Genomic DNA, 18,004 nt, shown 5'->3' on the forward strand with positions numbered 1-18,004 from the left:
TTGAAGCCAGTCAAATTGGGCTCCATGCTCCCCTCACAGTGACAAGGTGTCCTCACTAATACAAGTAGTTGACTGTTGGCCTTCGTGGTTGCCTGGGACATTGTAGATCGTGGGTAAAGACTTTCTTCTTCCAGGGGTACAAGTTGCAGAATGTTTTACTCCTTCGCCCTGCTTTTTGCATTCCAATCTGCCTTCTTTCTCACATTTAGTGATCTGACGGCTGCACTGCTGCAGTTGCTAGCCTGGGGAGCGATTGTCCTGCTTTATTGAAGGAGCCATTTCTGGGATCCCATTCCATCCTATTTACCATTTAGAGGGCTTAGGGGGACATTCATCCCATCTTGGACCTAAAGTCCTTGAAATTCTTTTTCCAGTTTCAGAAGTTCTGCATTGATTTGACCAGTTTAATCACCTCGCTCCAACAAGGGGAACTCCTAGCTTATGTGGACATTTTATAATGCCTATTTGAACAGTACCTTCCTCCTCCATGCCTGTGCTTTTCGCACTTTGGCGGGGATGAGTGTCACTTTCAGTTCATAACTCTTCTCTTTACAAAATTGCTGTCCCCTCGTTCTTGCTTCACTTTAGGGTGTCTACTTTGTGGACTCCCTGGACGACCTGCTGCTGTAGAATCGATCAGTCCAGGCTCTTTCTTCCAATGTGCAGGATCAGTCCAGGCTCTTTCTTCCAATGTGCAGCGGATGGTACAAGTGCTGTAGAGATCAGAAGCTTCATCAATGTGCAGAAGTCTGGACAGGATTCTTCTCACTGTGCCTCAAAACTACCAAGCTTGGGTCTACTTTTTCCAGATGAGGTCCAGCCCCATGTCTGTCACCCAGTGCCAGTTTAATCTGGTGTGTTGGGTCTTTAACCTAGCTTTACAGTTGAGAAAGTAATTGCCACTTTGGCCTGTAGGGTACTCATGATAAAAGTCAGCCTACTGGGGTGGGAGGTAGTTCTTTGGGATGTTAATTGTCCAGGGAACCTGATCAGATAGAAAATCCTTCCTATCAACATTCTGGAGCTCAGATTTATTTGTCTGTCCCTACAAAACTGGATCTCTCTGCTTCAGGGGCTGCCAATGAAGGTACAGTCAGACTACATACTGCTGTGGCCTGTGTCATGCATTAGTGATCCACCAGAAGTTGCATGGCTCAAACTGAGAGCAGATCTGTAATTCTGCCCTGGGCAGATAGAATTTTCCAGCACTGGCTTCCGTGCACATCCTCAGTGTGGAATATTGGCAGATGGACTATCTCTGTGGACATTAGCAGGGTCCAGTTGAGTGCCCCTTTCACTCACTAGTGTTTCAAGATCTCTTGTGTAGTTGGGGGAGGCTGGAATGTTTTCTCTTTGAAGTCCAGGGTGCCTCAGGTTTTCATAGTGGATGCCCAGGTGACTCTGTGGGGCTCTCCCTGATCTACATTTTTCTTCTCAACGATGCTTAAATGGTTTCTCTGGATCGAGGTGAGGGGCATTCTGGTGATCCTTGTGGAACAAAATTTGCCTAGTAGAGCTTGGATTTCGGATGTACTTTTTTGTGGAAACGCCATGTCTACAATCAGGCTGACAAGAATTTTTGTCTCAAGAACTAGCCCTCCATTTTGCTTCTTGATCCTGAGAATCAGGGGCTTGTCAGGTTCATTCATAGCTTTTTAGCTTCTCAATCATCTGAAGCTAAATTCTCGCATAGGCAATCTTTGCACATGGAAAGCCTACTTGCATGTTGAAAACTAAAGAAGACGGAACTCTGTTGGATGAATTTTGTCCGCCTTCCAGCCAATCTGAGTCAGCGTATTTCCATGACCACTGGCCTCTCACTCCTTGGTGAGGAACCTTTAGGGTATCGAACATAGTTTCCTTCAAATGCTCCCGGTGACAACATGGGTTCTCAGCCTATAACTTTTAGCCCTTTGAGCCTATCTGGGAGATTCCCTTGGCTGACTTGACGCATGAGATTTTTTTCTTTGTCATGTCCTATCCAGGAGGCAGAGCTAGCTGCATTATCTTGTAAGCAACCCTTTTTGGTGTTTTCACAAGGATAAGGGCTGTTCTGAGACCTAGGACCTACTTTTTTCTGAAGGGGTTTTCTTTTCTCCACCTGGTCCTTTTGTTCCGACTCCTATAGTCCCATAGCGGTTCTCTCCATTGTATGTATGTAGCCTGTACTGTGCTCTGGTTTACCTCTAAGCTATGGCTTCTTTAAGAGAACTGAATTGTATTTGTCCTTCCTGAGGGTTCTTGCAGGAGGTTGCACTTCATCCGGGGGTGCCTCTTGTGCTTTTCAGAACCAGACATCTGTTGCACAGGTTTGCATGGTCATCGCCTAGTCTTCTTTTCATGCTGTAATGTTTTTTCTGGTGGATGTTCCACCTTTAGTTACAAGGTGCTAGAGTTTGTGTGTTCAGCTCTTCTGTTCTGTGAGCCCGTTGATATTTTGCATTTTGTGTTGCCCACCCCTCATTTTTGCATTTCTTTTGGGTATCCAGGTTGTCTAGGACTGCATGTGTCCTGTACTGTATGAGAAAGAAACAGAATTTTTAATTTGCTTTTAAATTCTGCTTCTTATAGTACAGTAGAGAACACAGGACCATAACCTCCTATTGTTATTTGCTAAAAAAAATTGAGGGTTTGCTAGGAATGAGTGCTCTTTTATATGGGGGTCCTTTCAGCTCAGCTTTTTTTAGTGTCCACCTGAAGGTGGGAGCATATAATCCAGTCGTCTTAAGACTCTGCTTGTGTCCTGTACTGTACTCCAAGAAACTGATTTTACAGGGAATTATAAACTCTGCTTTTCTGTTATCATTGTAGTAGTAGTAGTAGTAGGTATGTGTATCTGTTTATCACTATGCACTCCTAATTCACTGGATTTGTATTCTCTTATCTGTCCTTGTTTAATTTTAGTTTGTGTTCTGCCAAGTTTGTTGTGAGCCATTTCACCAGTTCTGCTTAGAGGAGAAAGAACGGCCTACAGAGGATCAGCTGGAGAACTGGTGTTGTCGGCAATGCAAGTTTTGCCATGTATGTGGTAGACAGCAGCAAGTTAACAAGGTACTAACTTTTTCTGATTTTAAGAAGAATTGCTATGTAGAACTTCTTGGGTGTAATATTTTGCAGCAGCGCAGTTACCGTTGACCCAAAGATGAGAGTTGCGGACACTTCTCCAATACGATTTACCAATTTTCCATGAATTGGTGAAAGATATAAAGGTTTAGCGAGTGACCTGACAAGCAGACTGTGTATCTCTGACTTATATTCTCTCTGCTTTTTGTTTCCTGTAGCCACTCCTTGAGTGTAATAAGTGCCGCAACAGCTATCACCCAGAGTGCCTGGGACCAAACTATCCTACAAAACCAACAAAAAAGAAGAGAGTCTGGGTGAGTCAGTTTACTAAAAACTAGTTTGTAAAATGTATTATTCCTAATATTTTTTTACAATTGGCTTTGCTTTATAAAAATGACTAGACCATTATGTGGTTTGTAATAAGACAGAATAACTACATGCAACCTATTGGATCTGCTTTCTGTGGAAGGCAAGTTAATCTTTCTCTTTTCTTCGACCTTTTATGGGTAACCGTTTTTACTGAAATGTTTGTAGTAACAGAAACATAAAAAAAGTTATCCAATTTCTAATACAATTGCATATGATTTATTTGTTTAGATATGTCATTGTGCTAGCTTAAGGAAATCTAAAGTAGTGGAATATTTGTTTTTTCAGATTTGCACTAAATGTGTACGATGTAAGAGTTGTGGGTCCACCACACCAGGTAATGGCTGGGATGCACAGTGGTCACATGACTTCTCACTGTGCCACGACTGTGCCAAACTATTTGCTAAAGGTAAGATTAGAGAATATTACTAGAACCTCCTTCGCTCAAGGTGTATACCCCATAATGAAAAATACATTGTAACTTAAAGTGTTAATATCACACAGTTGCTACATCTATTACCCCTCAAATCCAAAAAATCACGAATCCAGAAAACCTAAATTCACAATGCAACACTAAATGTAAAAGGATACGATTCTATAAATAAAACTAACCCTTGTGTTCGCTTTCCTTGATTTAGATACATAATGTTGTCCAGATAGGACGTTACAAACCTCATGTAATCAATGCTTTTAAATGGATATGTTCTATTTTGTACTGTTTGTATGTGCAATAACTTTTAATAAATACAGATTGAACATAAAAGTCAACAGTGGATAAAACATAGTGTTAAAAGACAATATATCCTAACCCCACGTGAAACAAAAGAACTATTCATGAAATATTGCACCAGTTCATCAAATTTATATAGTGGTATAGAAAGTCCACAAAACCAATCCTCTGTGATTCTGTGTGTGAATAAATTTTCAAATCAATCCAAAAAGAGTGCTCAGTGCCTTTGCCTCCCTCCATACACACTTGCCACATAAACAGACCTCTCTAATAAAAGATTGGAATGTAAAGCTTGATACCAGTGCCTGTTCATTCCTATAGACTCCTTTCCATTCCCATGGGCTCCTTTCCATGAGACAATAGTTCTCTCCTTTTTTTTTCTCCTCTGTATATCCACCAGACGTGTATATAAAATAAATGATCCCAATAGTTTAATACCATAATGCGACTGGTGTGGTGATGATCAGGGTACAGACTGGTAACAGTATGATATTTTTATCAGAGTAGTTCAGTGTCACCATAGTGACACTGTACTACTCTGGGGAGGGTGATCAGTGATTTGTTTTGTTTCTATTTTACACTTTGCTGGTACACTAATTACCTATGTAACAACAATGTTTTGAACTGTCAAGAATGGTTTTCAATCATAGCGGTGATTACTAGTGTTCTGTGATTAGCTGTAGCCAATCACTTGGTACAGGGCCCTGTGATTAGCTGTGGGCCAATCTCAGCATCACAATGCTGTGCACAATAACAGCACAGCTGTTATAAATGAAACCCAGTCATAACAGTTAAGTTTACATTGGAATCATGTGATTGCATAGCAATCACCTAACCCCAGGCCGCTGCAATCACTCAGGAGTCAGTCTGAACATTCATAGGCAGCTTTATATTCTGTGAAAGCAAAATACAGAGGGGAATTATACCCAGGACCAACCTCCCGGTACAGTCAATGGGGATTGGGGAAGGGGATGGACTAGGGTGGGGACTTTCTCGGTACTGTATTCAAGAAATAATCAAGGATAAAATGCAAGTTTTTATTTGAATATAAAATTTAAAAACAATAAAAACATGCAATGCATATAGGTACTGTATAAGAGCTTATTTGAACAATTGTATGAGCACAAATGCAGTTTTGTTAATCCAAAGGCGGATTTTCAAACTTACAGGTGTGTGTACCTCGACATGTTTCATGGCGAACCACTTCTTCAGGAGAGTATTGTTACACACTATGCTCTTTCTAACAATGAAAAACCATCAATTAGTACAATATAATACAATATACAAAATAGCATAGTGCATATACATAATAGATGCAGAAGTATGGGAGGACTGTCTCACCTAAGGTTCAAGGCTCAAATGGATCACAGACCTGTGTGCACACAGCACCTTGAACCTTAGGTGAGACAGTCCTCCCATACTTCTGCATCTATTATGTATATTCACTATGCTATTTTGTATATTGTATTAATTGATTGTTTATCATTGTTAGAAAGAGCATAGTGTGTAAAAATACTCTCCTGAAGAAGTGGTTCGCCACGAAACATGTCGAGGTACACAGACTCGGAAGTTTGAAAATCTGCCTTTGGATTAACAAAACTGCATTTGTGCTCATACAATTGTTCAAATAAGCTCTTATACAGTACCTATATGCATTATATGTCTTTATTGTTTTTAAATTTTATATTCAAATAAAAACTTGCATTTTATCCTTGATTATTTTTTGAATACAGTACCGAGAAAGTCCCCACCCTAGTCCATCCCCTATCCCAATCCCCATTGACCGTACCGGGAGGTTGGTCCTGGGTATAATTCCCCTCTGTATTTTGATTTCAAAGGGATGTTGGTACTATAGATCTTTGATTTTATCACAGGCTTTCCAAATACCATATTCTGTGAAAGCTCACAGAATACAAAGCTGCCAATGAATAAATGGCTGAGTGCCCCTCAGACTGGCTCTGTTTTGTTCTAGTTGGAAGACAGAAAGTATCGTTCTCACAGTCAGAACTCAGCACTGTGTACAGTGCTTAGAGTCTATGCAGCAGTTTGTGAAGGAGAGCATTCGTTTGGACTATCGTGGTCTAAAGGAACTATTAGGCCAAACACGTTCAGGACTTCGCAAAGGCAGGGCCATTCATTCTGACTGATTAGGATGCACCAACTTCTGGATGAACTTAGCAAACCTATTTGCCAACACCTACACCAATAATTTTACTTTGGTTTTTAACAAGGAGATTGGGCGATAGGAACATGGAAGCAAGGCGTTTTTGCCCGGTTTTAGGAGGACTTATATTTTTGCCTAAGTCAAGGACTGAGGAAGCGATCCCACCTCAAACGCTGTTTAACATCTCTAGGAACTTGGCAAAATTTCTACATTTCTTATACACCTCGGGGGGAGGCCATCCACCCCTGTTGCTTTATTATTGGGAGCACTAGATAATGCTACTTGGAACGGAGAGTTAAAAAAAGTTCTATTGGCCTCTGTGACTAGGGAGTTATTGATGACCAAGAAAGTGGTCAGCAGCATACCTTTTGTGTCATACAGAAGTTAAATAAAGTATCTGCTGTATCCAAAGAGTTATGTAAAACCTGACCTTCCATAGTGGTAATTGCTCCAAATGATGGAGACCTCTGAGCTTTGACTATAACTGCAAGAAGGTGCCCTGTACCTTCCTCCGCTTTCTAATATTTGTTTAGTGTGAGGGACCTTTGTTTTTCCGCCTTAGTAACAGTCCTATTTCTATACAATTGTTAAACATTTTTCCATACTCCTGCAACTCTGAGTCAATTCAATCTGTGGAAGGGATTATTTTCAACCATATTGGGTTTACTACTGCAAACAGCCCTGACGGTGTTTGTATAGTACTAGGTAGTGTAATGAATGTTATCTACAGCGCATACCTGAATATAGGGGGTATGTGATACCACCTATATACTATTCCCATGTGCTTAATAAACCACAAAAAATAAATTGTGCATATACTGTGCTAAATTTGACTTTGCAGTCATAGACAAAAGTAGTGCACACACTAGTCCCGTGTGCTTGATTAACCAAAAAAATATATATATATATAAGTGCATAGGTTGTGCTTATTTTGGTTTTACAAACAAAATCATATATACACTTATGGATAAATATCATATAACAGTGATAACCTAAAAGTTCATTAAAAGCCCAAAAAAACAAAAGAAAAGTGCTTAGTGCATAAAGATAGTGTCCATATACTCCAAAAGTAAATAGTAATTCCAAGTGACTGTTCTAACTTCAGTGTTGATGTTTTTCAAATCAACAGTGCAATAGTGGTGTCACCCTCCGTGCTCCTGTATACATGGGGTAGGCAATGCAAACTCACCAGATGTTGTTGACCCCCAATGTCTTACGGCAAGTGGGTCAAATGAGCTTGTATGGTGAGTGTCCAGCGGGGTCCCAGCCGTCCGGGCTCGGATGGTCCTGGATCCTATTGGTTGGTGTATTGAGACAAAAGTATCGCACTCCTCATGGTGTAGTATAAAAATCCATGTTTATTTTTTTAAAGAACAAAATAGTGCTTAAAAATATTTATTTAAAACGGTGGTACAGTGTTAAAATAACAGTGGAATACTGCAAAAAGTCAGAGTATTGGAAGCCTTGCGGGACGCCGGTGAGGGTTCGCCCACTCTCTACACTGAGCTTCCGGGTGTAACTCGGCTTACGTTCCACGTACCACAGTGAAAATGAGGCTACGTGCGGTTCAACTTGACGCGTTTCGATATCAATGCGTGCCGTCTTTGGAAGACGTCACGCATTGATGACGAAACACGTCAAGTTGAACCGCACGTAGCCTCGTTTTCACTTTTAAACGCAAGCCGAGTTACACCCAAAAGCTCCATGTAGAGAGCGGGCGAACCCTCACCGGCGTCCCGCAAGGCTTCCAATACTCAGACTTTTTGCAGTATTCCACTTTTATTTTAACACTGTACCACCAACGTTTTATATAAATATTTTTAAGCACTATTGCACTTTTTTGTTCTTTTAAAAAATAAACATGGATTTTTATACTACACCATGAGGAGTGCGATACTTTTTTCTCAATACACCAACCAATAGGATCCAGGACCATCCGAGCCCGGGTGGCTGGGACCCCGCTGGACACTCACCATACAAGCTCATTTGACCCACTTGCCGTAAGACATTGGGGGTCAACAACATCTGGTGAGTTTGCATTGCCTACCCCATGTATACAGGAGCACGGAGGGTGACACCACTATTGCACTGTTGATTTGAAAAACACCAACACTGAAGTTAGAACAGTCACTTGGAATTACTATTTACTTTTGGAGTATATGGACACTATCTTTATGCACTAAGCACTTTTCTTTTTTTTTTTGGACTTTTTAATGAACTGTTAGGTTATCACTGTTATATGATATTTATCCATAAGTGTATATATGATTTTGTTTGTAAAACCAAAATAAGCACAGCCTATGCACTTTATATATATATATATATATATATATATATATATATATATATATATATATATATTTATTTTATTTTTTTTTGGTTAATCAAGCACACGGGACTAGTGTGTGCACTACTTTTGTCTATGACTGCTAAGTCAAATTTAGCACAGTATATGCACAATTTATTTTTTGTGGTTTTATGGTTTTATTAAGCACATGGGAATAGTATATAGGTGGTATCACATACCCCCTATATTCAGGTATGCGCTGTAGATAACATTCATTACACTACCTAGTAATATACGAACGCCCTCAGGGCTGTTTGCAGTAGCAACCCCTAAGTCATAGGTAGACTTGTTGGTGCCAATACCAACATACCTGGTATCACTTATCCACATACCATCTCACACAGCAATTTTTCCCCATACCACCCTGCTACAGGATATGCGCTGTTGACCTAATATTCAATATTACAAAAAATTTCCAGTCTTCACCCCTAGGGGTTAATCACAGCAGCAATCCACTATTTCATCAATTATAAAGATTGGTGCAAGTGCTTTTCGCTTTCATATTGGGTTTACTTTCCACATAGGGCAGTTAGAAGTACAACCAGTAGCCAGTTTAATCGATAGAGGGGAGTGGTCAAATAATCTTCTAGCTGTATATATTGAATCCATTTTATATACATAGACTCAGGGCGGAAGACCAAGTCTATCTGGGATAGTGACACATATGTAGTATAACAACAAGAATATTGCCTCATTTGGATGCTGCAGCCTCCGTAATCTATATCTAAGGTCCCACTTCCCGCAGGAGGCAAAGGATGTTTTATTATGTACTGTGATGTCTGCTTGCCCCAGATTCTTTTTCATAGTTTGATTCAGGACATTAGTGCCAGAAGTGGGACCTCAGGATCATTTGCATAAAACTGAAAGTTCACATAAGACCTCATGTTTATACAGGGGTGGAAAGTAAACATTTGCAAGTACATAAATAATATTGTCACGTACATATCTGAGAAAACCTGTCTGCAGGATCCACCTTGGCCTTAGAGGAGATTAATATGTTGACCTCTCAAGCATATGTCGAGCATACTGAGTGAAATTGTGTAGGGAAATGTCTACATTTGTTTAGGTCAGTTGTATCTATAGTCAGATGCGTTTCCTGCATACAGACCACTAGGGAGGCATAGAATACTAAGGTAGGTGACATAGCATATGCTAGGCATACCCGACCGTAGTAAGAGCTGTCTATGCATAGGATTGATTGATAGCTCACACAAGTCAGAGCCCATCCAAGACAGTGTAAGTCAAAATAAAGTAGCCAACTCGGAAAGCTTAGCTGCCTTTAGAGATCAATATTAAGGGTATCAAAAATTGAAGACGGTCACTTGACCCATCAGGAGAGATTATTGCGATTTACTGTGCTGAGCTCTGAGATGTTGCTTGTTGTCCAACAACTTGGCAGCCACGCCAGGATTGTTAAAGAAATGGGTATCAACTCCAGTAGTAACTTGCAGTTTTTTTGGGTATAGCATGGCATATGTAATCTGCAGGCTGGGGGAGTCTCCTCCTAACTGCCACATATTTAGCTCTTTGCCTCTAAAGCCTCAACAGAAAAGTCAGGGACGAATGATATTTTAGCACCATTCATTTCTGTTTCCCTTGGGCTGCATTCACACACGCGGGGGGGATTCTGACCAGGGAGTTCAGATGACTACGCAACGTGATTGCAGTGCCATTCCTCCTAATTGCACCCCAATCGTGCTGCGATTTGGTTGCGATTACAGCGCAATTTACCACACGTCATTCGCGACAACGCATGACGCTGTTGCTCAGAAAAAGCTCTTGTTCCTTTTTGAGCAACAAGCGTTGCTATTACTGCTCGATTTACTGCATGACCATCTGTTCTTGCTATCTTCCAGGCGATTATTGTATGCTTTAAGGCCAGTGACCTTCATGTATTAACCCGTCACTTCAAGGCGATTGTGCGCTCTGACACTTTTTGTTTACTGTGGTATATAGTAGCCCTGTGTTCCCTGAGACCTTCCTAGTTCATTGCAGTTAAAGAAGTGTTGCATGTTTACACCACTTTTAAAAACATCCAAAAGTGTTGGTTCTGGGGAGTTACCACAATTATCAGTGTCCCACAACTGATTTGTGTGCAGTGTGTTTGGTTGTCATATGAGCGAATCGCTTCAGTTTACTCCTGACATCTCTGGATTACCCTCCTAGCACAATTTCCTCCAACACCTCCTCCTCAATCCCCGTCCCTCACAGAAATCCCCCTCCTAGCCCAAATCCCTCCCCTCCTCCTGTCTGTATACAGGAAAAGACACAGGAACACTGTCGCACATGACTTGTCTAGATTTTGATTACTGCCTCCTACCCACAATTTCTGCTGCTGGGACAGTAAGTGGAACCCCACCTTCTCTCTGGCTCTCTCCTCCTCCCTCTGTCCTCCAGCTGGCAACCCAGGAAGCTGTGTGGGCATTCGACGGGTCCTTAGCAACTGGCGATGTCATCAGTTGGTAGGAGGCGGACAGGGTAGTTCAGTGGTCTGTAGGTTGTAAATCCTCTCATCCAAAATCCCCCTGCTGTGTGAGCGCCCGACATGTCCTTGGCAACCAATGATGTCATCAGTTGATAGGACTCGGACGGAAAAGTTCAGTGGTCTGTAGGTTGTAAATCCTCTCATCCCAAATCCCCCTGCTGTGTGAGTGCCCGACATGTCCTTGGCAACCAATGATGTCAACAGTTGATAGGACTCGGACGGAAAAGTTCAGTGGTCTGTAGGTTGTAAATCCTCTCATCCCAAATCCCCCTGGTGTGTGAGCGCCCGACATGTCCTTGGCAACCAATGATGTCATCAGTTGATAGGACTCGGATGGAAAAGTTCAGTGGTTTGTAGGTTGTAAATTTCCCCTGCTAGCATACATTTATCCCTCCCCCACACAAAATTACTGCTGCTAGCCCAAATCCTCCCCTCCAAAATTCATACTCCTACCACAAATTCCACGCTACATTCCTCCACAATCCCTCGCAAAAATCCCCCCGTCAGCGCAATTTTTTTTTTTTTTGGCGCCAAATCCCTGCGATATTATTTATAAAAAAATACCTATAGCGTTCCTTTTTATACCAGGACAATACTGTCTTTTAAACTGACTGAAGAATTAGCAATACTCAATTAGTAGGCTGCACTACCAAGTAGCGAACAGCCTGTATCTAAAATAAGCAACTATTGCTTCCCCATGTACATACATAATTCTAGCTTACACTTTTTTTTTTTTATTAATGCACTTGTAAGTTTATATATTCCAGAATATTTTGTGTTTTTGTGATATGAGTTGCCACTTTAACATTTTTAGTTTGTTTTACTTTAGGCAACTTCTGTCCTCTGTGTAACAAGTGCTATGATGATGATGATTATGAGAGTAAAATGATGCAGTGTGGAAAGTGCGATCGCTGGGTACATTCCAAATGTGAAAATCTGACAGGTATTTATCGCATGTCACACAACTATCCATTTCGTTTGTAGCCCCTTTAAGCAATAATTTAAAAAAAAATAAATAAAACCACTGTGACATTGTTGGTCATGGGGTCAGGGGGCATGAACAAATACATGTCTGGTATGTTAGAGGTGCATTGATATGCCATTCAAAATAAATTACACTAAATCACCAGCCATATTTTGATATGAAATATGCATAAAGAAGATCATATATAATAAACTGAAACAACACTTCCCTTCTTTGGAAATATGGCTATATAATCTCCTTTTTAGGCATATATATACTGCCAATATATACAGTGGGTAAAATATATATTGAACACGTCACCATTTTTCTAGGTAAATATATTTCTAGGTAAATATATTTTATAAGTGAAATGTTTACCACATGTATGTAATAACCCATGCAATCCATACATACAAAGAAAACAAAACAACTATGTTTTATAGGCCACCTTTTTATAGGCCATCAGTTGAGACTGAACAGGCTGATATTAAATTGCACTGACGAGGGGCAGGATTGCTTTCTATTTACTGATTTCAGCTGGTTTAGATTTCTTGGCTTTCCATGCCTTTTTTGCACCTCCTTTTCTTCATGTGTTAAATACTTTTTACCTGTGCCATTCCATTTCGTGACAGATAACCTAATTTCTGATCGCATTTGTTTTGGTTTCTTCGTATGTGTGGGTTGCATGGGTTGTTACTGAGGTGGTGAAAGATTCATGTCAATAGCACCTTTAGAAATCTATTGATCTAGAAAAATGGTGGCATGTTCAATACTTATTTACCCACTGTATTTACCCATTCGTTTAAAATTATTTATTTTATCCAGGGAAATTAATCATGTAACCTCTATACTAAATTTAATGAGCTTAGGACATCACGATTGGGTTATGGTGATTTGATTACTCACATTTTTAAATGGTAAAGGGTTTCCTATGTTTTCAGAACTGCAAATGAAATCAAATTACTAAAGCATCTTCTATGCTCCTTGCAATGTACAAGAGACAAGACAACCCACATTAAATTAATTTAATTCTATCCATTTGGCATGCAGAATCATACAGTTTACTTTCTTTTTCTAGAAGTAGGTTTAAGATGATGACCTCCCTATTCTAAATGCATAATTGGCAACTAGCATTTACTATAACTATATGATAGTATTTTTAAATTACAATCTTTTTTTCTAGAAACATTTTTATGCTTCTACTCAACTTGTATAAATTTTTGTTTTTCTTCAGATGAGATGTATGAAATCCTTTCAAACTTGCCAGAAAGTGTGGCCTACACGTGTGTTAACTGCACTGAACACCACCCTGCAGAATGGAGGCTAGCACTGACAAACGAGTTACAGGCCTCCCTCAGATATGTCTTAAATACATTGCTGAATTCTCGAACTGCAAGTCATCTTCAGCGCTACAGACAGGTGGGACCTAAAGCATAAAAAAAAAATATTTATATATATATTCCCCCCCCCCCATTTCCTTTGGCTTTCTCCTTAGATAGGGGTAAGGCTGGTTGGTTGGACTTGAGTCTAACTTGCTAATGAATTTAGAACCGGAGGAAAATTTTCTGGTTAAAAAAAAAAAAGCACAAGTGTCTTTTCTAACTTTTATACATTTAAAAGCTTTTAAATACTTAAATAAAAATAAATGGCTGGAAGTTTGCGTTAAAATAAATCATACACTCTGCCACATACACAGAATTCTCCTGGCAAGGCATAGTTGAGCTGGTCTGAATTAGGAAAAAAAAACATAAATTACATGATGCAAAAGTTTCACTGACTTCTATGCTGTCCTCAAAATTAGATAAAGGGAGAATGTACAGTATCTCACAAAAGTAAGTACACTCCTCACATTTTTGTAAATATTTTGTTATATCTTTTCATGTGACAACACTGAAGAAATGACACTTTGCTGCAATGTAAAAAACGCAAACATATAGGCGCTAAAGAGTCCATCCGCACAGCATAAACAATATGGCACTAGGCAGCTTTTCTCAGTGATGAGGGGGAGACTCTGGAATAAACATGTAAAAGGAAAAGCTGAAAAAGCGCTCTGGGTGCAGACTGCTTTAATGGAAATATAAAAGAACAAATAGCAGCAACTCACAAAAGCTGATGATGCTGATGACTCAGGTGCTCCTGAGGAAAGAGCGCGCATGTCCACTGCGGACTTGGCGCATGCTCGGCAACGTGTCGTGCCGAGTCATCAGCTGTGTCACGGGCGTGACTCTTCCTCCCTCCACTGCAGTGTCCATTCCCGCTGGACGATCCGGACACCCTGGGATTAAGGCCGGCCACCTTCTCGCCTGGGATCCACAGCTCCACAGCACACCGCACTCTGCATGTCCATTAGAGGGATGGCACCACCCGGTGGACACATATGTTACATCTACGTCTGCTTACTATCATCGGCTTATTTGTTCTTATATATTTCCATTAAAGCAGTCTGCACCCAGAGCTTACAGCTTGTATAACAGTGTAAATGTGCTGTCCCCTCAAAATAACTCAACACACGGACAGCCATTATTGTCTAAACCACTGGCAACAAAAGTGAGTACACCCCTAATTGAACATATCCAAATTGGGCCCAATTAGCTATTTCCCCTCCCCGGTGTCATGTGATTTGTTCGTGTTACTAGGTCTCAGGTGTGAATGGGGAGTGGGTGTGTTAAATTGAATGTTATCGCTCTCACTCTCTCATACTGGTCACTGGAAGATCAAGATGGCACCTCATGGCAAAGAACTCTCTGAGGATCTGAAAAAAAAGTATTGTTGCTGTACATAAAGAAGGCCTCGGCTATAAGAAGATTGCCAAGACCCTAAAACTGAGCTGCAGCACGTGGCCAAGACCATACAGGGGTTTAACAGGACAGGTTCCACACCAAACAGGCATCGCCATGGTCAACCAAAGACGTTGAGTGCACGTGTTCAGCATTAATATTAAAAGGTTGTCTTTGGCCAATAGACGTATGAGTGCTGCCAGCATTGCTGCAGATGTTGAATGGGTGGGGGCGGGGGGTTGGTCAGCCTGTCAGTGCTCAGACCATATGCTGCACACTGCATCAAATTGGCCTGCATGGCTGTCATCCCAGCTGGAGGCCTCTTTTAAAGATGATGCACAAGAAAGCCCGCAAACAGTATGCTGAAGACAAGCAGACTAAGGACATGTATTACTGGAACCATGTCCTGTGATCTGATGAGACCAAGATTGGGTCAGATGGTGTCAAGCGTGTGTGGCGGCAACCAGGTGAGGAGTACAAAGACAAGTGTGTCTTGCCTACAGTCAAACATGGTTCTGGGAGTGTCATGGTCTGGGGCTGCATGAGTGCGGCCAGCACTGGGGAGCTACAGTTCACTGAGGGATCCATGAATGCCAACGTGTACTGTAACATACTGAAGCAGAGCATGATCCCCCTCCCTTCAGAGGCTGGGCCGCAGGGCAGTATTCCAACATAATGACCCCAAACACACATCCAAGATGACCACTGCCTTGCTAAAGAAGCTGGGGGTAAAGGTGATGGACTGGCCAAGCATGTCTCCGGACCTGAACCCTATTGAGCATCTGTGGAGCATCCTCAAATGTAAGGTGGAGGAGCGCAAGGTCTCTAACATCCACCAGCTCCGTGATGTTGTCATGGAGGAGTGGAAGAGGACTCCAGTGGCAATCTGTGAAGCTCTGGTGAATTCCATGCCCAAGAGGGTTAAGGCAGTGCTGGAAAATAATGGTGGCCACACAAAATATTGACACCTTGGGCCCAATTTGGACATGTTCACTTCGGGGTGTACTCACTTTTGTTGCCATCGGTTTAGACATTAATGGCTGTGTTGAGTTATTTTGAGGGGACATTAAATTTACACTGTTATACAAGCTGTACACTCTCTACTTTACATTGTAGCAAAGTGTCATTTCTTCAGTGTTGTCACATGAAAAGATATAATAAAATATTTACAAAATGTGAGGGGTGTACTCACTTCTGTTAGATACTGTATAGTCTTTTTAAGTTTCAGCTGCTTATTCCTCATTCCAGGTAAAGTAGTTAAAGTTTTTTGGTAGGGATTTGACCAGGACCTCCTTTTTTAAACCATACTATTATTTTCATTAGTCTGCAGGTCCTGAATTTTTCACCACATACTTTCTTCTCAGGAATGGTCTGCAGATTACTGTGTGAATACAAAGAAAACCAGTTGTATAATTCCGATCATCCCTGTGAAGGAACAAACCTACAGTGCTAAGAAAAAGTATTTGCCCCCTTCCTCATTTTTTTGCATATTTGTCGCAGGTAAATTATTCAGATAATAAGGGGATCAAAGTTCTGCACTCCTGTAACCTGTTTTCATATGACAGCGGGCTCACTGACAGCTAACGTCATAGACCCAGTTAGGGCTCTATAAAGTATCCTTACCATATAGTTGGGATCCCCCCAGAAGCCTGGATCGGCAACTGGCTCAGCCTCTTGGCAAGCCTCTGAGAGCTTCAGCCAGCCGCTCCCGCCCCCTACACAGCCCAGTGCTCCAGAGAGCCAGTGGTTAACAGGGCTCATTTTTTGGTTTTAAAGGCGGTGGGGGACAGCTGAAGATGGGATCGGTGCTACAGCCATCTAGGTAAGTATGATTATATATTTTTTTTCCAATCCCATACTTCTCTAAATTTTTCTCCTCTGTTTGTGGATTCGAAGATCTCTTCGATTGTTAGGATTTATTTTACCTTACGAAGCCAAAGGCTCATTGGTGGTGTAGTTGGTTACTGGCGCTTGGAGACTCTTCCAAGAACTTCCATTGCACTGGCATATCCCCTACTTTACAGCTGCATGTAGCTGCCTTCTGGTATTACCAAAACTATGGCTTAATGGGCTGGAGAAGTCTATGCCGAACAATCAGATGAGCTCTCGTATTTCTTTTTTTTTGCTTGCTAAAACAGAAGGGTTCAAGTAATTGTGTTATGTTTCTTTACAAACACTTTAAAGAAAATTCTACTTGTTTGTGTATAATTAAAGGTTGGATTTAAGAAAAACTGTTGTCTTTTAAATGAATAATGTAGGCAGCAAAGCCACCTGACTTAAATCCGGAAACAGAAGAAAATATGCCTTCAAGGAACTCTCCCAAGGGTCCTGATCCGCCTGTTCTTATCCAAGTTGGAAAGCAAGATGACCAACCGCCCTGTGATCTGGAGGGAGTGAAGAGGAAGATGGACCAAGGCAGGTACACTTCTGTGGTAAGTTTCAGTGTGTCCCATGATAATAAGGTTAGTCTAACCTTTCAACCTAATAAATTAAAATGCCATTAAACTGCTAAAAGGGATTTAAAACGTCACCTAAAAATAACGTTTTATGGTGATTTTAATATGTAAATAAAAAAATATGTTCAAGAAAAATTCAAAGATTAGTCAAGTTGACATTTTATCTGAAATATTATATGGGAGATCATGCAAATTCCTCTGCATATAGAGAGGGAAAAAAAGATTTCTCTTTTGTTCATTGACGGACACAGCTCCAGAAGCCTGCGGAGAATGGTCACTACATCCGGAGGAGTTTCATCAGCTGTGCCTCTGGTGGGGAAGTCCCGAGGTGGACCTGTTGGCCTCTCGCCTCAACAGGAAGGTGGCAAGGTCTCGGGATCCTCTAGCTGACTTCACAGATGCACTGGTTGCTCCTTGGGGCCAGTACTGTCTGATAATACGCCTTTCCCCCTCTGAAACTTCAGCCGAGACTTCTGCGGAGGATTGTGGCAGAAGGAATTCCGGTCATCCTAGTGGTCTGGCCTCGCTGGTCTTGGTATGCGGATGTAATTCGGCTGGTCGTAGATGTTCCTTGGTGACTCCCTCTCACAGACGACCTATTGGCCCAAGGGCCGATCTTCCATCCTGCATTACAGTTGCTAGCTTTAACGAC

General features: G+C 41.2%; 1 protein-coding gene across 1 annotated transcript in view; it reads left to right on the forward strand.

Annotated features, from left to right (window-relative positions):
- KMT2A (lysine methyltransferase 2A) overlaps positions 1-18,004 on the forward strand; it is a 342,071-nt gene that overhangs the window by 171,585 nt on the left and 152,482 nt on the right. Inside the window, exons 11-16 of the mRNA XM_082273407.1 lie at positions 2,905-3,051; positions 3,282-3,377; positions 3,718-3,838; positions 11,985-12,098; positions 13,354-13,538; positions 17,155-17,328. Coding sequence (XP_082129533.1) covers positions 2,905-3,051; positions 3,282-3,377; positions 3,718-3,838; positions 11,985-12,098; positions 13,354-13,538; positions 17,155-17,328 — 837 coding nt within the window. The remainder of the gene's footprint in view (positions 1-2,904; positions 3,052-3,281; positions 3,378-3,717; positions 3,839-11,984; positions 12,099-13,353; positions 13,539-17,154; positions 17,329-18,004) is intronic.

This window comes from Pelophylax lessonae (genome assembly GCF_965119305.1).
Source record: "Pelophylax lessonae genome assembly, chromosome: 12".
Classification (NCBI taxonomy): domain Eukaryota; kingdom Metazoa; phylum Chordata; class Amphibia; order Anura; family Ranidae; genus Pelophylax; species Pelophylax lessonae.